The sequence below is a fragment of the Triturus cristatus genome, chromosome 12 (genome assembly GCF_964204655.1).
Source record: "Triturus cristatus chromosome 12, aTriCri1.1, whole genome shotgun sequence".
In the NCBI taxonomy this organism is placed as follows: domain Eukaryota; kingdom Metazoa; phylum Chordata; class Amphibia; order Caudata; family Salamandridae; genus Triturus; species Triturus cristatus.
Window position 1 is genome coordinate 63,356,313 of NC_140595.1, and position 23,201 is coordinate 63,379,513.

Consider the following 23,201-nt stretch of genomic DNA (forward strand, 5'->3'; position numbering starts at 1 on the left):
CTTTTAAAATGTTCCCTACACTAAAATGTGACCCGTGTGCCTATGGGCTTTGGAATAACTGATTTAAAATAATGCACTGTAAAAGCATTGTGATGTAGAGCAGGGTACCGGAGAACATCTGGGACATATACAAATAGGTTAAATCTAATCAACTTTTATGCTAATGTAATTTTGTGTATTATTGACTGATCTCCAGATAATTAAACGGCCTCCTTGTCTACAGGTTTTTCTTATTTTTCTGGTTCATTGGCGGTCAACGGAACAGCTTCCAGCTCCCCATCCCATCTTAATCATAATGTTGACCTGGCTTCTATGGATGAATCATCCAATTCAGGGTCCATTTACAACTCATCGGGGTCTTGCAGCTCTACTCCTCAGCATCCTTCATTACAGACAATACAGTCACGGAACTCTGCACAAAACTCCCCAGCCCACCAGCACTCTGCAAGCCCAAGGTTTAATGGTGCCACCATGAGCTTAATGGGGGCTTCACAACACTCGGACTCCCTCAAGATATGCACAGATGGTGCCAAGGTGGATCATCAAATGGACATTGGGCTCTCTGATCATGAGAACGACGCCAAACGACGGATTGTCTATACCCTTTCTCAAAGCAGTGCTAGGCAGTCGCCTTCAAATAAGCACAGCCCTTTGACCGCAACAATCAGGATGGACTGCAGCCCTGCAGGTGTGCTAGAAGGCAAGAAAAGGGGAAAGAGGAAGCGCTCATCCAATGGTAGTATCAATCATGGGGTGTCACCTAAACGCAAGTCTTTGACAATCAATGGACTCTCGTCGCTTTCCTCTGGATCACCGCTCAACATCAGCTGTATGGTAAGGAAATTTAGAATGGATGAATGTCTCAAAACAGAGGCTTATGTTTTCAGATTTAATTTTTCCACCCTCCTTTGCTCTATCCTGCATGTATTATATTTGTATTGATCAGCTGCAGTCTCTAAATTATTTTTAAATTGTATTTATTAACATTGGAATTTTCCATCCTCTGCTCCTTTCCTGCATAATTTCACTCTGGGTTGGCCTGCTGCGATCTCTAAATTGTTATACATTGACATCATCATTTCCAACAGAAATCGCATCTTAGCTTTCCTATTGTGCTTACAGACATGCACCATGGAGTCTCATAAAGGCGTGCTGGCAATTATATGGAAGGTTAATGGAGATTGTGCCTGCTTGGCATAGATGCTGGCATCTCTGAAAAAAGAGCCAGCAAGGCTCAACAAAAGGGAACATTTCAGTAGTTAAGCCAGTTGTTTTTACTATGTCTTCAGTTTAAACCTTAAGCAATTTCAAATCAATCCAAATGTTTAAAACAATTTGGTTGTTATCCTCATACCCTTATCATAGGACGGTTCATAAGAGCAGACGGTGTGCTCCTTGCAGATCATCATCCTAGGATGCTGTAATTTAAGCAATAGGTTCATTGTGATCGTTCCATGTATGCAAAAGCTACCAGCCTAGAGACCGCAGGATCAGTGCAACGATATCATACTTGTAGGCTGTTCTACATGATTCCCTTATGTACACACAAGGACAGTGTATCCTAATTCTTTTCCCCCCCATATGTTGTTAACTAGTAGTACTGCCCCTTTTCAGTCCAAAACAAGTTCTCTGGGAACGGTACACCTTAAAGTATCATTGAATTTGAAGAGCAAAGCGTGCATTCCCTGTAACCACTAAAATGAATCTATCTAGATCACAGCATCAGAAGGAAAACAGTGACATCGGTTAAGGTTGGAAAAAAGTGTGCATATAAGGACTGAAAGGCTAGAGGCTCATTGTCTTTCAAGTGGTCCCACTGGAGATTACAGTCTTTTACCAAAGATGGTGCCATCATTGATGCAGTATTTTATCCCAAATAATGAATGCAGATTGTGTTTTAGGTGGGGAATTTCCATGCAGCCAGTGCAACTGTTCCGAGACTATTCTGGTCTTGTGAATTACTCGCTGGACCGAGAGGCAATCTGTTACAACAGATAACACGCACTCTGAATGACACCAATGACATGCTAGTTCATGCATGGTAAGCATCTGGGGTATGATAGAGTGAGATGGGATTTTGAAAGACTACTAGCAAGGGGAAGCGCGGATACTGGAGTGCTTCCCTAAAAAGGAGGAGGAACGCAAATGTACTTTTCTGAATTACCACGTCCCAGTTACCTGCCAGGCGATGGCGCAGATGCCAAATCCAATCTGTCCGGTTGTGTGAGGAACGTAAAGCTCTGCAGAGGTTATTTTTCAGGCTCATCCTTACCACTGCTCTATTTTAACATCTGGGGGTAGTCATCACTCCAGTTTCGAGCCGCAGCATGCTATTTACAGGTTACAGAACCCTTTATGCCTTATGATCTGTTGATCCTTTGTTTTACAGGTCAATAACATCAATCAGCCGCTAGAGATAACGGCCATATCTTCCCCTGAACATTCCCTGAAGAACTCGCCAGCCCCTTACCTGGACAATGACCAGCCACCGGTGCTAAAGAAGGAAAAGCCCATTGGGCATACAAATGGAATCCATTACTCGCCTTTAACGTCCGATGAGGACAGGGAGTCTGAAGACGAACGCAATTCAATAAGGTGAAGACTTTTTTGTGGAGAGTAACTTTCAGCCAAGGAGTGGGAATCTGCATGCCAGTGATACCCCATGGGTGAGGGGGATAACTATGTTCAGAGGCTGGCAGCAGAATGTGGGCCCACTCACTTGCATGCACACAAAACTTACACTTTATGGCATATAGATCATTAGTCCCAGGTTCTATGGTGTCCACGTGTACGCTGCTTACGAGTGCTGTCCATTTGCAGCTAGGCCTTTCTTTTATGTCAGCAGGAGTTAAATAGTAACAAAATACACGCCTTTTATGTAACTGGTGCTCCACATCAAGCCTCTCTGCTCTTCTTCCTACATGAACAACCAATTTGGGTATTTTTGAGTGTGAATCACAAAAGGGAGTAACCGTGCCTCTAATGCAGTCTGTGTGGCTTGATTGTTAACTGCTGTAACAGAGTTCTAACATAGAATAGGGCCCTCCTGTGGGAGATCCCATTTCAGCCTTTCTTGAACAATACCAGCCCCTGTCCTCTGAGCTTTCTTGATGTCAAAATCTGACTTTTAGTATACTTCACTTCGGACTGCCAATCTGATGAGTCAAGGAGGAAGATATGTAGATGTGTATGATGATAACCATAAAACACAGGCAAGTTAGAGAATATCATATTTTGTTAGCTGAAATGTCAACAGTACTTGTCATCAAAAGATAGTGCCACATTGAAAATTAATTTACCTTTAGAAAAGGTTCTGGAGGATTGCCTGCCAAACCCAGCATCAGTGTTTGGGAAGTTATCCACAGAGGTCCAAGTTGCAGCGTTGCAGATGTCCACAAGAGTCAGTACCCGAGTAAAGCAGCGGAAGCTCCTGTGGAACTAGAAGACTGAGCATTAAGACTCTAACAAACTATTCACATGTTTCATGGTGGAGAGATGCATGTGAACCAACCTGTTCAGGAAATAGAATCTCTTTGAACTGTTGGCAAGCGTTGCATCCAGCAAACTGAATAACCAACTCCAGGGGAATTAAATCCGTGCTGCTAGGTTGACATTGGGAGAACTCAAATTTCACTTGTATAACTCAGGGGCTAAGACCTATTTACTGACTTGCAGTTTGAACAAGAATTTGTTTTTTTCATTGAATTTTTATGCAACCGCTTTTACATGGAACAGGCCCTGTCCACTGTAACAAATCCATATGTGTTTCTTCCAACAAGGCAGTTGTTTTTAACGGAAACTAATGTGTCCTCTTTACATATTTAGGTGCCAGTGCACAAAAAACATTGTAGGTCACATGAACCAGTTATCTAGCTCAGTTTAAAGCCAGATTAAAAACCCTCTTCTATCGAACAGGTGGCACTACTAGCACTGCAAGATCCAAGTGGTAAGGTAATGTTGTTGTAACTTTTTTCTGTTCCGTGAGTGAATAGAAAAAGCCCTTACATTTATGCTAAACTTGGCACACAGTAGACCTGCAGAGAATAGTAATTTCCTTTTCTGATATTGGCTCATTATTTAATCAACTTAAGACCAACTATCCTTATGTGATGTACGTGGCGTTTTCTAGCTTTTCACGGTGACCATCTTCATGCGGGCCGTTCCGAATGGGTTCCTTGGAAGCAAATCCACTTGGAAAAGAAAAACATTTTTTTGATGATCGTGGGCTACTGAAAAGTTTAATTTTGTAATATGAACCCATCTCTCTAAGAAACATTGTATGGAGTTTTGGATAAATCTTTGAGAAACATAAAAAAAACTTGGGCTTTGAAGTGGCTATTCAATACACTGATACAACAGAGTACTTGATTCTCAAATAAGTAAAGGCAGTAGCAAGAGAAACTATTCAAGTTGCTAGGCAGAACCTCAAATAGATAAAAGAAAAGTCGTATTCCAGTGAATTACTTTTTTGAGAAATAAATTGCTGAGAAAAACGTACCTGCAGTTCCAGATTCCCTAGCATGGAATCTTGGAACCCCTTGCGTTCCACAGACCCAGGGAAGATGCTGTAGTGTGTGCTTATGATTATATCTCACCAGAGGTGCGATTATGGCACAGAATTTCTTAATGCGGTTCCAGGGTAACATTTTGAACACATCCCGCTCCCACTCGTAAACTTTCAAAGCATGCTTTCTCCGTCCCTACTACAAATTAATATATTTATTTTCGCAACTAAAAAAGATTTTGCAGTTTGCCTAAGTTATACAGAACCTGAGTGCTTTTAGAGGGCAATATGAACCTGTGTCCTTTTTTATTTACTACTTTGTTCATTAAAATGTGTCCTGTGTCATCCTTTAATTCTGTCCCAGTAGTCTGTAAGTCCAGCATTTCCCTCAATATTTATTTCACCCTTTTAAGAAGCAAGACTCTGCAGAGAACGGCTGTCATTGTTTTTCATATCTTTAGTATTCATCTTGAAAGAAAATCTCTGCTGTCTCTTGTTTTTACTTCAAGCTCTACCTTTTCTTGACCTTTGACACTTTGCTGCTTTTCTGTTCCTTCTTTTTCCCTTGCTTCTCATCTTTGATGTGTTGGTCTTTTCCCTGACTAGAATAGATACAATCTGATCTGTTTTGATTCTTACCTTCTGTTTTCTTTGCTTGCTATCCTTTGAGATTTTCGTCTGTCTCTCCCCGTCGTAGGTTTTACAGCACTTGTAGTACTATTATGAACGTATGTTAATCTAGCCCTCTTGCACTCTGGTACAAAGAAAGCCCTCTGTAGGAGTGACAATGATGTTCCCATGATTCTCTCTTTACATCCCCTGTTTTTCTGTAGCCTTTTCAACTCATGTCCCAGCTGTGTCTTAGAAGAGTTATGGGCATTATTGCATACCAGGAGACCATGGACCAAATTCAATCTGACTTTGTTTGTCATCTAGGTCCTGTCTATTGTCCTTGTAGCGCCAAGCTAAATAAGCTCAATGTGCCCCCCGATGTACCATCAGAGAACCAAGGGTTGGTTACACAGCCAGACTAAAGATTCAGAGTTGTGGGTATTCATTGAGACAAAGATCATATTGTGAAAGGCAGATGTTTTATACTTGGACTTCTCCTGTCAGATATTGAAAGGTGTGAAAGGACAAGGAGAAATAATATCTTTCCTTGGTTGGAGGCAAAGACATCCGAACATTTAATTGGTAGACAAATGAGCATCTATTACACCTTCCTTCTCTCATGGTAGTGATTAAATGTATGTTGACTTCCTTCTCACACCTTTGATAGTGACTTCTCCAGTGTTGGTTATGTTTACTTGGGTATTGCAACCAAGAACTCTTAAATTGAGATCAATTACCAAGAGAAGTCTGCAATGTAATAGGACACAGACAGTTGGGCCCCTTTACATCTGTAATATTTTATACAGAGGAATTGTGAGGAATAGATTACCCGGACGCACTAATATGATCCACATCGTCCAGTATATGTTCTTTATTACTCTCTTCTATAAGACTGGCCATCAGTAATTAAAGCTGCTGCTCACTGAGCTTCAACGAATCACTTGGTCCAGAGTCGATCCACTTCAGTAGGATAGTTAGTGGGGAAGCTTTATCTTGCTTTTCAGATACATCCATGTTCTATGTGTAAATTGAAAGCATCTTCTTCTACTAATGTGAATCTGGCAAAGACTGTTGGTATGCCAAAGGATGTTGATATGTCTGTATTGGAGTGGGCCGCAAGTCACTCTGTTTGAATGACAGTGTCGTCAAGAGCATATCCTAAGTAACCTTCTCTACTCTTGGTAGGATTGAGAGGAAAATTGCAACAATATCTTTGGAAAGCAGAGAGACTCCACAAAAGAGTGAAAACAAGAAAGGTAGGCGGAAGAAACCCATCCTGGCTAATGCACGCATCTCAGTCCATACAGCCGCAGTGTGCACAGAAGCGTATCATGCAAGCAATAAAATCTTCTTTCTCGTTTGATGGTGTAACCCAGTGCTTCCCAAGACTTTTAGAACCACAACCCAATTTTTAGAAAGAAGTTTCACGATTCACATAGCTTTAATGGACAAGAGGTGGGAGACCAATTTTTTTTTTTTTTTTTTTTTACGTAACTAAAGCATTGTTTGGTAGCGCACTGTCATTTACAGACAGTTCATTTTTCATTGAAATGTCTTCTAAATTTGCAAAGACATGCCGTTTGCTGATTGAAACTATATTGCACACAAATGATAATGTGTGGATATCGGGTTTCAGTGAATATTTGCATCACCAAGTAAAGTATTTTGATTTGTTTTGATCCTATCAAAATCTTTGTTTGCTTAATTTTTGCTTTCCTAACTGTTGAATGTGTACTGTTCATTTACTGGTGTTTACATGTTCTTATGTTTTACAAAAATGGCCTCCTAGAGTCGTTCCTTTGACACTTCCTAGATCCCAACAAGATTGCCTCAGAATTAACTTGACTTTATTTTCTCTGACTGCAAAGTGGGAAGTTTGTAAACACCAGTACCCATGTTAAAAAATATAAGTAGCAGTTTGCCTGAAGACGTAGCCTAACATTTGACCTCTGTCTTTGAAGTGCAGCAAATGTGACAAGATTAATACAGAGTTTAAAAGCTTCTTTATTGCGTGGCCTTTTGTGACCCACCTCAAACTGGCTGGTGATCCACCAGTGGGAAGCCACCCACGGTTCAGGAAAGACTGGTGTAACTTTACGTGCTTGTTAGCCTTTAAAATCCTTAGATTGGGCGAGTGGCATTTTGAATACTGTGAGTAGTGTTGAGAATCCTGATTTGCTCCTTTAAAAATACAAAGATGGATGGTTTCATCACGTTTCAAATTTTAATAATGAATATACTGATTATAATGTAGACCTTTCATGAATTTCCGCTTATCGATATGTTCACATTGTAGGTCCAGTTGGAATTTTTTTCCCTAATACCGGACCTGTTAGTTCTAGTTTCTAAAGTCCTAGTGAGGCTTAAAATCACTTTTGATGAGTCGTTCTAAATTGTGCCACGCCTTTTTAGGCAAGGTGTTATCATCTAATGAGCAGAGGCAGAGTGATGCTGCGCTTGAAGCACACTGTGTCATTATTAGAATAGAAGGGAGGGCGGTGTTACCATAACTAAAGAACTCTCAGAGTACTTTATTAACATTATATGGGCTTACAAAATGAATGTACGGGTTGCCAGAATCCGGCTTGCTTTATTTGTGTTCATTATTTATCACTCGTATTATCGTTTAGCTTTAATACTCCCCCGCGTACATTTGATTCAGCCATTGTTCACAGAATGGGTGGCAGCAGGTGCCCTTGAGGCACACGCACAGCTTTATAAAAAGGTGTCTTCACTGGTGACCTCCAATCTAGCTGCGTATAACCGATGCCACTTCGTCCCATCCATAAACATTTTATGGTTTCCCTGCCTTAAGGTGCTGTGGTGCCTCATCTCACTCTTCGTTTGTGTGTGCCTGCCTGCTTTAGACCTAATGTAGCCAATCCGTTTCAGTGTAGAAGGCTGATATCTCAAAATGGGTGTCTTCGAGCTCTCTTCAAGGTGGCCCGGTACTACTGGAGACCAGTAATGAAGATGTCTGCTGCTAACAACGGATGCCTGGAACCTTACCTGACTACCTTACCTGACTTTTTGTTCCCCAGGCAAAAGAGACTACCTTATCCTATTTGATCACATTAGCGAAGTCCTGCAGAAATTACCACTCCTCTGTGTTTTCTCTGTGAAAGACCTTTTACAGCATGGCGGTCCTCTGCGTGTGTCTTTACCGGCATGTTCTTAGCCTGTGCTCAATATGTGGTCTGGTGACTTTTATTTGCAATGATTTGTCTGTGGCACAAAGCGTGGTATCGAGTTCTGTACATCTTTCTGTACAGCTTCCTTATTCCAACAATGCACCTGCCCAAGTGGCTATCTGGAGGGTATTGGGGCATTGTTTGCAATGCCTTCTTAAGGAAAGCACGTCTAGCTGAAACCTAAACAAGATGACATTGCCAGGTTTAACCCCGGTTCACCTGTCATTGATGACATGTGAGCGCATGCGCAATAGCGCGTTTAATAGGAGGAGATTTGGGGGCGTCCTATCTAGAGTACCTCATGATGAAATTGGGAAGCACTAATTACATTCTTTTTATCGTCTACTTTCCATTGGAGTGCTGTTATGTCACACTAGTTTGACAACAAACAAATGATGGACGGAATGCTGACAATGCAGACATTCTCCCCCAGTCAAGAGATCTGGGTTAAATCCATCGTTCTTTTGCCCACTACGCCACCCCAGTTCAGACATGGCCATATGCAAATCAGTCTTGACACTGTGCCTCATGGGAACAGTCCAGCCCGAACTGCCAAGCCATGTCTTCCCTGGACCGGAATCAAGCATCCTAGGACCGGTTTCTGGCTATCAGCCGTCATCAGCCAGGATAGCTTGACTCCAGTGGCGTAGTGAGCACGGGTCCCACGTCTGGGAATACCCATCCCACTTAGGGCGAAAAGCGTTACAACAAACAAATGATGGACGGAATGCTGACAATGCAGACATTCTCCCCCAGTCAAGAGATCTGGGTTAAATCCATCGTTCTTTTGCCCACTACGCCACCCCAGTTCAGACATGGCCATATGCAAATCAGTCTTGACACTGTGCCTCATGGGAACAGTCCAGCCCGAACTGCCAAGCCATGTCTTCCCTGGACCGGAATCAAGCATCCTAGGACCGGTTTCTGGCTATCAGCCGTCATCAGCCAGGATAGCTTGACTCCAGTGGCGTAGTGAGCACGGGTCCCACGCCAGGGAGGACCTAGCTTGGCAGTTCGGGCTGGACTGTACCCATGAGGCACAGGGTCAAGACTGATTTGCATATGGCTGGGTTCAAACTGGAACGGCATGGTGAGCAAAAAAACGATGGATTTAGGCCCAGATCTCTGTACTGGAGTGAATGTATGACATTGTTCTGCATTCTGTCCATCAACTGTTGTTTTAGCATTTGCCACCCCGAGTGGGAAGGGTATGCCCAGACGTGGGTCCCGTGCTCTCCATGCCACTGGAATCAAGCTATCCTGGCTGAAGAGGGGTGAAACCCCGAAACCGGTCCTAGGATGCTTGTTTCGAGTCCAGGGAGGACCTAGCTTGGCAGTTCGGGCCGGACTGTACCCATGAGGCACAGGGTCAAGACTGATTTGCATATGGCTGGGTTCAAACTGGAACGGCATGGTGAGCAAAAAAACGATGGATTTAGGCCCAGATCTCTGTACTGGGGTGAATGTATGACATTGTTCTGCATTCTGTCCATCAACTGTTGTTTTAGCATTTGCCACCCCGAGTGGGAAGGGTATGCCCAGACGTGGGCCCCGTGCTCTCCATGCCACTGGAATCAAGCTATCCTGGCTGAAGAGGGGTGAAACCCCGAAACCGGTCCTAGGATGCTTGTTTCGAGTCCAGGGAGGACCTAGCTTGGCAGTTCGGGCTGGACTGTACCCATGAGGCACAGGGTCAAGACTGATTTGCATATGGCTGGGTTCAAACTGGAACGGCATGGTGAGCAAAAAAACGATGGATTTAGGCCCAGATCTCTGTACTGGGGTGAATGTATGACATTGTTCTGCATTCTGTCCATCAACTGTTGTTTTAGCATTTGCCACCCCGAGTGGGAAGGGTATGCCCAGACGTGGGTCCCGTGCTCTCCATGCCACTGGAATCAAGCTATCCTGGCTGAAGAGGGGTGAAACCCCGAAACCGGTCCTAGGATGCTTGTTTCGAGTCCAGGGAGGACCTAGCTTGGCAGTTCGGGCTGGACTGTACCCATGAGGCACAGGGTCAAGACTGATTTGCATATGGCTGGGTTCAAACTGGAACGGCATGGTGAGCAAAAAAACGATGGATTTAGGCCCAGATCTCTGTACTGGGGTGAATGTATGACATTGTTCTGCATTCTGTCCATCAACTGTTGTTTTAGCATTTGCCACACTAGTTTGACACCAGACTTCAGTGTTCGGAGCTTGTATTATCTGCAACGGTTGCGTGATTTAGAGTACTCTGCAGGTGAACAGTGTGCCACTAGAAATTAGAAAGTAGAGTTTTTAAACCTCTATTGAGAATGTCATGGCTTTGTCCCCTCTGTTTGCATTGTCATTTAGGAATTGCTATACCAGACAGTACTTTTCATAGTTGTAAAAGAAATGTGCTTTTTTTTTTTTATTGATCGAACTTACATTATGACGGACTACTGTTCTCTTTCAAACAGGTGGTGGTTTACCAGGCAGGAAGCACCTGCATGTAATTGAGAATGGGAACAGCAAATGGAAGTCTACGTTCTCCCCCATATCCGACATCAACATGACCAAACTTCCAGAAAGTCCATCACAAACCAACTCACCACTGAACCAGAATGCTCTTTTTGTTTACCGGCCAACTTCGGAGGAGAGCCCGGCTGCTGATTCAAAGTTGAACGCCCACACCTGGAAAACCAGTCCGCTGAGCTCATCGGGCACAGAAGGGGTTAGCCCCAAACCAAACTTGACAAATGGATTTGCTTATAATGGGGTGCTACTGGCCAATGGCAGTTTACATAGCTTCACTAATGGTGCTTCTTATTCCCATAAAACAGCTGACCAACCTACACTGAAGGGCAGAGACTCCAGTTTCTTAGACGCAAACCCCTTTTTGAGCAAGCGTCAGCTGGAGGGTCTCAATGGCATGAAAGGAGAGGACCTTAGTCAATTGTTTGCTAAAGGCAAAGAGGTTTCCGAGTTGGGCCTTTGGTTGGAGAAGGGCCCCCAGCAGCAAAACGGAAAGGTCTGTAGGGGGAGGGACCGAGACATAGAGTTGAGAAACGGCCACAACCTCTTCATTTCAGCAGCCCCCGCTGGGCTTCTGAACAGCAAAAGCCTCCCCACTGCAGTCTCCTCTGCGGGGAACTCTGCAAACGCCCTTCAAGCTCATCAACACTTCCTCAACACGTTTGGTTCTGGTACTCCGTTTTCGCTGGGCCCGGTGCCCCTCCAAACCAACTCTTCAATGCTGCAGTCATTATTCAGTTCAATGCCAACTGCTGCCAGCCTGGTCCACGTGTCATCAGGTGCCACCCGGCTGACCAATTCCCATCCTATAGGGAACTTCTCATCCGCTGGGGTTACAGGTGGAACTGTTGGAGGTAGGCATATCTTTCCTGCTACTGCTTAAAATGAAGGAGATGCAGTTTGTGTTCCGTTCTGGAGAGCCATTTACAGAACTGCAAGGCCATCTCTGGAATATAGTCCTTTGCGTAGCTGTACTACAGTACAGCCCAGTGGATCTCTCACAAGAGACCCCAGTTTCTTTGACCAATATTTATAACTGTCCAAGACTAAAGATTTGATGCAGCGTATGTTGATATGTTATTGTACCAAATATGTAACAAATTCAAAGTTTCACGCTAGCATTTCACAAGAGATGTATACTTAAATATGTATTGGAGCGCCACTTGTAAACCGGATGAGTACAAACTGCTTTGTCTCTTCATTTCTCTATATGCTTCGGCATCTCTAAACGTGTTCGTTATTATAATGAGTGTTATCAAGTTGGATGTTTTAAATTAACGATACAACGTTTAGTTGTTTTTTTATCCTCAACATTGTCTTTGCTTTATTTCCCAGTAGCTGGGGAAAGAAGAAAGATAATTTACTAAGTAATTGGTACTCCAGTTTTTAGCCCATGACCAGTATGCTTTTCTTTACTTTATTGTTCTATAATTACCCTGGAGCTACTATGACCCTTTCCTTATATAACACAATTGTTTCAATCTGATGAAATAAATGGTAGCACAAGGAGTACGCAGGTCGGGTGCACCAAACCACCCCCATTTCAATGTGAATCAATTGGGTTATTGTCGAAAAGACATATACCACCTCACATTTGTTTCACTGCAAATCAGGGCTTCGGAATGCAATGTATATAATGAGACGTCTCAATTTAAGAAGTGCAGCATCAGCAAAATGTAGATGTTATTGTTGCTTTGTTTAGAACTTTTTGGTGGTGCGATTTTTCTGGAAAATTATAAATGCTCCTCTTCAACAGTAATGCAATTGCTCAGATTCTGATACCATTTAGTTTTAAGAATGCTTTAGTTCAGCGTTTCCCAAACTGTGGTCCGCGGACCCCCAGGGGTCCGTGACACATTCCCAGGGGGTCCGCGAACTGGAGTGCCTTCGAGTCAGCTATTTTTAAATATTAGATTAGCATTGAAGCATACAAGCACTGTGAATGACAGCGCAGGGGCGGCGGGACCAAAACAAAGCGGGCCAATCACCATTTCAGCTTAGGCCGGGGAAGCTGAAGGGTGATTGGCTTATTTTTTTATAGACGCGCACGCTCCCACGGCAGTGCGTCTTCCCTCGCGTCTGCAGCCAGCCCAGGAGCATTTTGCCGCCCAATGCCCTGTCTCCGCTTCGCCTCGCTAAATACCTGCATTCCGGCACCACTACTACAGCACGTGAGTGTTTATTTATTTATAGTTAATTTAAATTTTTTTACATGTAATCCTGTTGGGCAAGGCCAGGGCAATTAGGACGCCGTGTGTAGGCCGGGTGTACCAGTCGCGCAACACCGATTGTACTCCCGTTGTGTGTGTCGGCTCTCAGCCCGGAATGAGACTTCACCCGAGCACTTCAGAGGTATGTAAAAGCCCTTTTGTACGTTATTGAGGCCTTACTGTTTCACCCCTTCTAAGAGCCCCGCAGCTGCGCGGGGCTCTTAGAAGGGGTGAAACAGTAAGGCCTCAATAACGTGCAAATGGGCTTTTAAATACCTCTGAAGTGCTCGGGTGAAGTCTCATTCCGGGCTGAGGGCCGACACACACAACGGGAGTACAATGGGTGTTACGCGACATTTATGTGAGGCCTAGTAATTGCCGGCGGAAAGAAACGCTGCAGCAGGTGCTTCTAATGTCTAAAAAGCATAAAAAACTTTCAAAAACGGACCCAGGAAGCCAGCGGCCGGTGGGCTTTAGGGCGGTGCGACCGGTGCCACCGCACCGGCCGCTGGCTTCCTGGGTCCGTGTTTGAAAGTTTATTATGCTTTTTAGATTAGAAGCACCTGCTGCAGCGTTTATTTCCGCCGGCAATTACCAGGCCTCACATAAATGTCAAGAAAACTCCTGTGATTAATTATCTTCCTGGAGAGAGATGAGCATTTTGTATAGTTGAGGTTTTGTCTTCTGTGAAGTTAGTGCAGACGAGGGTTAATATGCCTGCTGCAAAGAACGTGTGCCAAGTAGATTACAGAGTGGGTATGATAAACAGATCAAATATTACTGCTTTCAAAAGAGACATCCTTTTGTTACTTGCAATTTATAACTTAAATTCCTAATATAGAATAGTGAGCTTTTAACTTTCACCCTGCACTGCATACACACTGCAAAGTATACAATATTAGAACATTGATTAATGTTGCAAAAAGGGTTAATTTGGCTAGAAATCGATTCTTATTATTAAAGAAAACTCCCAACTATGCTGTTTATTTTTCGGCTCTGAGTTTGTGCTTCTCCACACCAAGAACTCTTAAACTATACTGCCTACCAGTATGGATGACATGTGACTCCTACACTTTCTGTCCTTTGGCTCGTATGTAATATTTCCTATACACTGATTTACACACGTATGATTGATTGTCTCTGTGTAATGTGTGTGTGATGGAAAGTGCTCGGACACCCGGGCCTACACTCGTATTAATTCAATGCATCTGAGAGTGTGTGGTTATGGAGACTTGGTCACTGTTAAAGGGTGCTGGTGAGAGAATCCGTGGTGGAGGTGGTCATTGGGGGGGGCGTCAACAAACATTGTCGCACAGGGCGCCACCAGCACTAAAGCCGGCCCTGTGCAGCTCCACTCTGCCGTTTGCTTAAACTAGATTCAGCCCCCCCCACCCCCCCCGAAATCAGCCCCACTCTGCCTATGTCGTGTGTGTCAGCCCTCAGCCCGGGATGAGACCGCAGCCGAGCACTTCACAGGTCTTTAAAAGACCATTTGCACGTTAATGAGGCCTTACTGTTGTTTCACCCCTTCTAAGAGACCCTACAGCTCCACTCTGACTTTTGCTTAAACTAGATTCAGCCACCCCCAAATCAGCTCCACTCTGCCTATGTCGTGTGTGTGTCAGCCTGGGATGCGACCGCACCTGAGCACTTGACAGGTCTTTAAAAGACTATTTGCACGTTAATGAGGCCTTACTGTTGTTTCACCCCTTCTAATAGACCCTGCAGCTCCACTCTGCCTTTTGCTTAACATTCAGCCCCCCCCCCCGAAATATTTTCTTAGCCCCCTGCCCCCCACGAAATTTGGCTCCAGTTGCGCCTCTGGTACTTACTAAATACATTACAATTTGGTTGGAATTGTCCCACCTCTGGGTAAGCCCTGTTTGCGCAGTGATTGGGTGGTATTCCCTGCGTATGTAATTACCAGGTATGTTAAATATTGCACCCTTCTTAAAATTTAGGATGGTCAAACCTGCCGTAAACTTACAGGGGAAAAGTGTGCTATTTATAGTACCAAAGTACCACAGTCTGCATGTTAGTCTCCAAAAACTCAAAACAGATGCTATTTATTGTGCCCCATTTTTCTTGCTTGATTTAAATTTCGTCTCAGATTGAGGATAGTAACAAATAAGGTTTTATTCCGGACAGATTTGGAAAAAAGGCCTCTCAGACGTTCCTGCAGGTCAAGCTGCTGGCGGATTCTGCCCTCTCTCATTAGATCTGTTTGAGAGGGTTCTGTTTCTAGCTTCTGATCACTCAGTCTGGGTTTGGTGACCATTTCCGTATGCCTGGTAACTTGTACCTATTTGCGCTTTATGACTTGTCTGCTTGCTCCTCAGTCAGTATCTGTGCAATGTGTACAGACTGCTATTGTGCTGCTGCTCTCAAAGTCTGTTTACTTTAATGTTGGCATATTCATGCACTCCTTTTGTAGAATGTTAGAGTGATATTATCATGATCTGAATATTTGAAACACAGTAAATCTGCAGTCGCAGGGCAGCTCAGTGTTTTAGTGTTACAAGTGAAATGACTAACTGCTAGCACGAAAATGTAATATGCATTTGGTTAAAACGCTATTCTGGCTGGAAAAGTAAAACGCGACAGAAAAAACTTGGCAATTAATATGGTCTGATAAATGAATTGTTTCTTATGCTTTGAAGCAGTTAACTTAGCCTGTCTTGTTGCTCAAATTGGTGTATTTTCTGGTATTTACGTTTCCCTCATCTTCATTGCTTTATTTTGCTTGTGAGCAAGCGTCATTCATAGTCACTGAAATGTCACTCATAATTACACTGTATTTATGACAATATCTCACACCGCAATCTGAAACCTTGGCAGCTATGATTTAGCAGCAGCCTTTCTATAATTCTTCTTGTGTGTGACGAGTGATCAGCTTGTGTGCTAGTAGCAGTGACATTATGGTTTATTCCCGCCGTCAGGGTTGGTTTCATGAAAAGTGTGGCTTGTGAGCAAGTGTCACTCATAGTCACTGAAATGTCACTCATAATTACACTGTATTTATGACAATATCACACACCGCAATCTGAAACCTTGGCAGCTAAGATTTAGCAGCAGCCTTTCTATAATTCTTCTTGTGTGTGACGAGTGATCAGCTTGTGTGCTAGTAGCAGTGACATTATGGTTTATTCCCGCCGTCAGGGTTGGTTTCATGAAAAGTGTGGCTTGTGAGCAAGTGTCACTCATAGTCACTGAAATGTCACTCATAATTACACTGTATTTATGACAATATCACACACCGCAATCTGAAACCTTGGCAGCTATGATTTAGCAGCAGCCTTTCTATAATTCTTCTCGTGTGTGACGAGTGATCAGCTTGTGTGATAGTAGCAGTGACATTATGGTTTATTCCCGCCGTCAGGGTTGGTTTCATGCTGATCACTCGTCACACACAAGAAGAATTATAGAAAGGCTGCTGCTAAATCATAGCTGCCAAGGTTTCAGATTGCGGTGTGAGATATTGTCATAAATACAGTGTAATTATGAGTGACATTTCAGTGACTATGAATGACGCTTGCTCACAAGCAAAATAAAGCAATGAAGATGAGGGAAACATAAATACCAGAAAATACACCAATTTGAGCAAGAAGACAGGCTAAGTTAACTGCTTCAAAGCATAAGAAACAATTCATTTATCAGACCATATTAATTGCCAAGTTTTTTCTGTCGCGTTTTACTTTTCCAGCCAGAATAGCGTTTTAACCAAATGCATATTACATTTTCGTGCTAGCAGTTAGTCATTTCACTTGTAACACTAAAACACTGAGCTGCCCTGCGACTGCAGATTTACTGTGTTTCAAATATTCAGATCATGATAATATCACTCTAACATTCTACAAAAGGAGTGCATGAATATGCCAACATTAAAGTAAACAGACTTTGAGAGCAGCAGCACAATAGCAGTCTGTACACATTGCACAGATACTGACTGAGGAGCAAGCAGACAAGTCATAAAGCGCAAATAGGTACAAGTTACCAGGCATACGGAAATGGTCACCAAACCCAGACTGAGTGATCAGAAGCTAGAAACAGAACCCTCTCAAACAGATCTAATGAGAGAGGGCAGAATCCGCCAGCAGCTTGACCTGCAGGAACGTCTGAGAGGCCTTTTTTCCAAATCTGTCCGGAATAAAACCTTATTTGTTACTATCCTCAATCTGAGACGAAATTTAAATCAAGCAAGAAAAATGGGGCACAATAAATAGCATCTGTTTTGAGTTTTTGGAGACTAACATGCAGACTGTGGTACTTTGGTACTATAAATAGCACACTTTTCCCCTGTAAGTTTACGGCAGGTTTGACCATCCTAAATTTTAAGAAGGGTGCAATATTTAACATACCTGGTAATTACATACGCAGGGAATACCACCCAATCACTGCGCAAACAGGGCTTACCCAGAGGTGGGACAATTCCAACCAAATTGTAATGTATTTAGTAAGTACCAGAGGCGCAACTGGAGCCAAATTTCGTGGGGGGCAGGGGGCTAAGAAAATATTTCGGGGGGGGGGGCTGAATGTTAAGCAAAAGGCAGAGTGGAGCTGCAGGGTCTATTAGAAGGGGTGAAACAACAGTAAGGCCTCATTAACGTGCAAATAGTCTTTTAAAGACCTGTCAAGTGCTCAGGTGCGGTCGCATCCCAGGCTGACACACACACGACATAGGCAGAGTGGAGCTGATTTGGGGGTGGCTGAATCTAGTTTAAGCAAAAGTCAGAGTGGAGCTGTAGGGTCTCTTAGAAGGGGTGAAACAACAGTAAGGCCTCATTAACGTGCAAATGGTCTTTTAAAGACCTGTGAAGTGCTCGGCTGCGGTCTCATCCCGGGCTGAGGGCTGACACACACGACATAGGCAGAGTGGGGCTGATTTCGGGGGGGGGGGGGGGGGGGGCTGAATCTAGTTTAAGCAAACGGCAGAGTGGAGCTGCACAGGGCCGGCTTTAGTGCTGGTGGCGCCCTGTGCGACAATGTTTGTTGACGCCCCCCCCAATGACCACCTCCACCACGGATTCTCTCACCAGCACCCTTTAACAGTGACCAAGTCTCCATAACCACACACTCTCAGATGCATTGAATTAATACGAGTGTAGGCCCGGGTGTCCGAGCACTTTCCATCACACACACATTACACAGAGACAATCAATCATACGTGTGTAAATCAGTGTATAGGAAATATTACATACGAGCCAAAGGACAGAAAGTGTAGGAGTCACATGTCATCCATACTGGTAGGCAGTATAGTTTAAGAGTTCTTGGTGTGGAGAAGCACAAACTCAGAGCCGAAAAATAAACAGCATAGTTGGGAGTTTTCTTTAATAATAAGAATCGATTTCTAGCCAAATTAACCCTTTTTGCAACATTAATCAATGTTCTAATATTGTATACTTTGCAGTGTGTATGCAGTGCAGGGTGAAAGTTAAAAGCTCACTATTCTATATTAGGAATTTAAGTTATAAATTGCAAGTAACAAAAGGATGTCTCTTTTGAAAGCAGTAATATTTGATCTGTTTATCATACCCACTCTGTAATCTACTTGGCACACGTTCTTTGCAGCAGGCATATTAACCCTCGTCTGCACTAACTTCACAGAAGACAAAACCTCAACTATACAAAATGCTCATCTCTCTCCAGGAAGATAATTAATCACAGGAGTTTTCTTGACATTTATGTGAGGCCTGGTAATTGCCGGCGGAAATAAACGCTGCAGCAGGTGCTTCTAATCTAAAAAGCATAATAAACTTTCAAACACGGACCCAGGAAGCCAGCGGCCGGTGCGGTGGCACCGGTCGCACCGCCCTAAAGCCCACCGGCCGCTGGCTTCCTGGGTCCGTTTTTGAAAGTTTTTTATGCTTTTTAGACATTAGAAGCACCTGCTGCAGCGTTTCTTTCCGCCGGCAATTACTAGGCCTCACATAAATGTCGCGTAACACCCATTGTACTCCCGTTGTGTGTGTCGGCCCTCAGCCCGGAATGAGACTTCACCCGAGCACTTCAGAGGTATTTAAAAGCCCATTTGCACGTTATTGAGGCCTTACTGTTTCACCCCTTCTAAGAGCCCCGCGCAGCTGCGGGGCTCTTAGAAGGGGTGAAACAGTAAGGCCTCAATAACGTACAAAAGGGCTTTTACATACCTCTGAAGTGCTCGGGTGAAGTCTCATTCCGGGCTGAGAGCCGACACACACAACGGGAGTACAATCGGTGTTGCGCGACTGGTACACCCGGCCTACACACGGCGTCCTAATTGCCCTGGCCTTGTCCAACAGGATTACATGTAAAAAAATTTAAATTAACTATAAATAAATAAACACTCACGTGCTGTAGTAGTGGTGCCGGAATGCAGGTATTTAGCGAGGCGAAGCGGAGACAGGGCATTGGGCGGCAAAATGCTCCTGGGCTGGCTGCAGACGCGAGGGAAGACGCACTGCCGTGGGAGCGTGCGCGTCTATAAAAAAATAAGCCAATCACCCTTCAGCTTCCCCGGCCTAAGCTGAAATGGTGATTGGCCCGCTTTGTTTTGGTCCCGCCGCCCCTGCGCTGTCATTCACAGTGCTTGTATGCTTCAATGCTAATCTAATATTTAAAAATAGCTGACTCGAAGGCACTCCAGTTCGCGGACCCCCTGGGAATGTGTCACGGACCCCTGGGGGTCCGCGGACCACAGTTTGGGAAACGCTGTATTAGAGTATCAGGCATTGTTCTATACTGGCTAAACCCTTGACTAATTTTCAGGATATTAAAATGCATATAAATCAGTCTTTTACATATTCAGTGTTTATATTGCCACACGTTGGCCCTAACCCTCGTTAGTGGAGAAGAGATTGCATCGTCCAATATTTTCCCTACTTCCGGTAAAGAGGACATTGTTCATGGTTGTTGGAAAGCAAAAATCTGTCCTGTTAAGATTGTACAGTGCATCAGATTTGGTTAAGAAAACAAACTAGGCCTGTCTGCTCATGCTACAGGGGAAACAAATACTCCTACAGTTGTGTGGGTTGATGCAGTCATGAATATATGAAAATCAGCCATATGGGCTTTTACCAAAATAATTTGAAGTGATCTAATATTCTTACTCCCTACATAAAACTTCAGCTTTTGTAGTTGCATCAAAAGATTGCTACATTCATTTTGCAATATTAAATTCAGAGAGGGTGACAGTTTTTTCACCTTTCGTCTACACTTTAGTGCCTGCCTCAGGTTACCAATTGTGATATGGCAATATAGCATTAGAATCTGATGCTTTAATAGCGAAATATTGAGGTTGATTGCAAAGGCGATTAATGTACAGACCTTTGTGCCTTAAAATCTCCTGTAAGCATAGGTTATATATGTTAATAGGCCACTGAATGGGTGTGTTAACTTTACAAGGAAGAGAACGGGTGGGGTGTCTTTGCAATGGCTATCACCCTATGGCCACTTTTGTCGATTATGTTCCTGGATATTTGTGTAGGCCATCGGAAAGTTTTTGTTGGTTTTTAGTGCTGACAAGAGTCTACGGTATTGCCTCTCCCCAGTGGAATTTTCTGAACCACATTTGGGATGCAGGAGTGGTTTGAAGAGGGAGTTATCCCTGGGAGGTTTGTCTGAGATGGGGGCCTTCTGATCTACCAGCGTAATCTGTGAGGATTTTGACTGTGTAATATGGTTTTGTTTGTGGTGGCTCGCAGAGGTGATACAGGTTAGGTGGAGAGCCGCTAGACCCCGTGTCGGCTGTTCTTTGATTAACGCTTGATGAATTTAAGTTGGCTACTTGTGGGTAGCATGATGGTTGTCCTCCTCCCTTGACAGTGCTTTAAGTGAGGGTTCATGATGTTGCACTTTAGTTTGGCGGTCTAGTCTGGCGTATTTAGGCCTGGCTGCCCATTTTGTGTCCTGGGCATTTCCCCAGTGGGCTGGAGCCTGGCCTCTGTCACTTTCTCCAGACTCTTCATGTTATTACTGGAATGGGCTGAGAGAGAGAGAGAGCGCAGGAAAAGAGAGATGAGTGAGCTATGGTGAAGGTAGAAGGGCTGGGTTGAATACTTCTGCCTGTGCTGCTTTTAGTTCCCAGTCCAGCCCTGGGATATTGAGTTTCAGAGGCTTTGGTTGGGGTCTATGCATGTCACTTGTTAAGCTATCCCAATGCCTAAATGTAAGTGATTAACAAAGCTTTATAATGAGATCTTTGTTTGGACTACCCCATTTTTCAAGTTCCCACGTGTTTACTGCTGCCTGTAGAATTTTCCCAATCAGTGAAGTAAGGTCTTGGTGTTTTGGTCTCATCCTCCTGGCACCCTTTGGTAGTCTTTGGTTGGAAGTATCAGGAGGGTCATCTGAGTATCCGAGGGCTCAATTATTTTCAGATTGTTACTTCCTCACTACAAGAGGGCTCTGTTTGGATAACAGTCCACTGTTCAGTGGTAAAGAGGCACGAGTGGAGAACGCTTCATGTGACTTAATGAAAAATAATCTCTTGTGAGAAGTGTTATTCTTGTATCAAAGATTAACCTTCAGGGTTACTCACCCTGACCAGTAATCAGTAATATGAATCCTGGAGCATGGGGAGGGGCATATCTCCGGAGGCATTATTAGATGAGGAGAAAGGTACTCTACTTTGAGAAAATCCTGCTTTCTGATTGAAACTTTTACCTGCAGATTCATCGCTTCTTGAATACTCACTTGGGCACTAGACTGGTCCAGAAAAAATCTCTCCATAGCTGCACATTAAGGTGCACCCGACTCCGTTCGGCACTAGCAGTGACGTCCCTGTAACGGTTGCAATTCTAAAAAGTCACCATCGTATCAATGTCAATTTTATTCGGGCCTTCAATGCAGTTCTGATATTCTATTTTCTTCCGAAAAATCCCACACCAGTGCAACAACCATATTCTCTCCCTCAAGGTAAGAGTTTTTTAACCTTGTGGCGAATGTGAGAGACCGTTATCAGTTGCTAACCAGTATGGCATTTGTCTATGGTACTTAGCCTCTGACCACAACTCTAAATCTTGCAAGTCATACAGGAGCACTCTAAGGCCGTTAAAGAGAGGGACGCTAAGCTTTTTTTGGTGCGGGCTAAAGAAAGTAGAGGCAGGTGCAGGTTCATGCCAGACTTGGTCGAAGCTCCCCTGCCTTAGGAGCCAGCGACAACGGAGGTCCAGGTGTCGCTGCCCTTGGCGCCAGTTCCACAGCCGTACTCTGACTTCCCGTTGCCCAGAGCTGATCTAGCACCTTATCTCAATGGCATGTCTTGAGTTTTCAAGCATGCAGTGGTCACCTCTATAGTGCCTACAGGCATCATGGGACACGGGTGGATGCCAACTGGTTTCCTGCCGGTGGCACTTCGAGCTGTACGCTCCCTCTTTGCTGCTCCTAACGGCTCCATTGTCACCCTGGGCACCAACGCCAGCCCATCGGAGGCCCTCGCAGCCTGCGGCACCAGCTTTGAACCTGGTCATTTTAATTTCCCCAGCCTCTTGCTCAGATACGTTAATCCAGAAGAGAGGCACAATGCCATCTAGAAGAAACTTTGTGTAAGAGGAACACTAGCAAGCTTCTATTTTCAAAAACCATAATCTAGGTGCACCAACATAATACCCACAATCAATCGTGCTCATAAAAATAAGAGCCCATAATATTTTTGGAAAAATATATTTTTTAAATTTATTTTCTTTCAATTTTATATTCTGTTTGATTGCTTCATTCTATTCAATAAAAACTTTTTTTCTCCCTTTTCCCATAATTTGATACAAAAATATTGCTATACATACAAACCATAGTCATATACAAAGACAATTTCATCACAAAGATTTTTTGTTAAATTAAACCATAGAAAGGTAATAGATGCTATATATTCGAATATGCAGGAGCTGATAACTTGATGATGGCAAGCGGCAGAATAGGTACTACGCGCGTTTCGGCACTACTGCCTTCATCAGGAAACCGTCTGTTACAAAAGAATTGAATAAATGAGAGTTTAGTTGAATTTGTCAGCAACTTGATTTGCAGTTAAAATGGAGGACGGTTGTCTTTCTAATCCTGGACCTTAAGGATCTTGATCTTCTTCCTGCACTAGGACAAGTTCAAGTCCTTTGCCCTAGTGATTGGAACCTGGATCGTGTCACTGGTCTTACAGGGCACGCATTTCCATATATCAATTCTGAAGTCCCACAGGAAGTACCTGCATTTAGTGGTGAG

At 43.8% G+C, this 23,201-nt stretch overlaps 1 protein-coding gene across 3 annotated transcripts in view; it reads left to right on the forward strand.

Annotated features, from left to right (window-relative positions):
* The window catches only part of DOT1L (DOT1 like histone lysine methyltransferase), a 252,978-nt gene that overhangs the window by 218,346 nt on the left and 11,431 nt on the right, over positions 1-23,201 (forward strand). For all 3 annotated transcript variants that reach the window (XM_085638968.1, XM_085638970.1, XM_085638969.1), the window contains exons 24-27: positions 224-834; positions 2,390-2,595; positions 6,302-6,372; positions 10,752-11,660. In XM_085638968.1, coding sequence (XP_085495094.1) covers positions 224-834; positions 2,390-2,595; positions 6,302-6,372; positions 10,752-11,660 — 1,797 coding nt within the window. The remainder of the gene's footprint in view (positions 1-223; positions 835-2,389; positions 2,596-6,301; positions 6,373-10,751; positions 11,661-23,201) is intronic.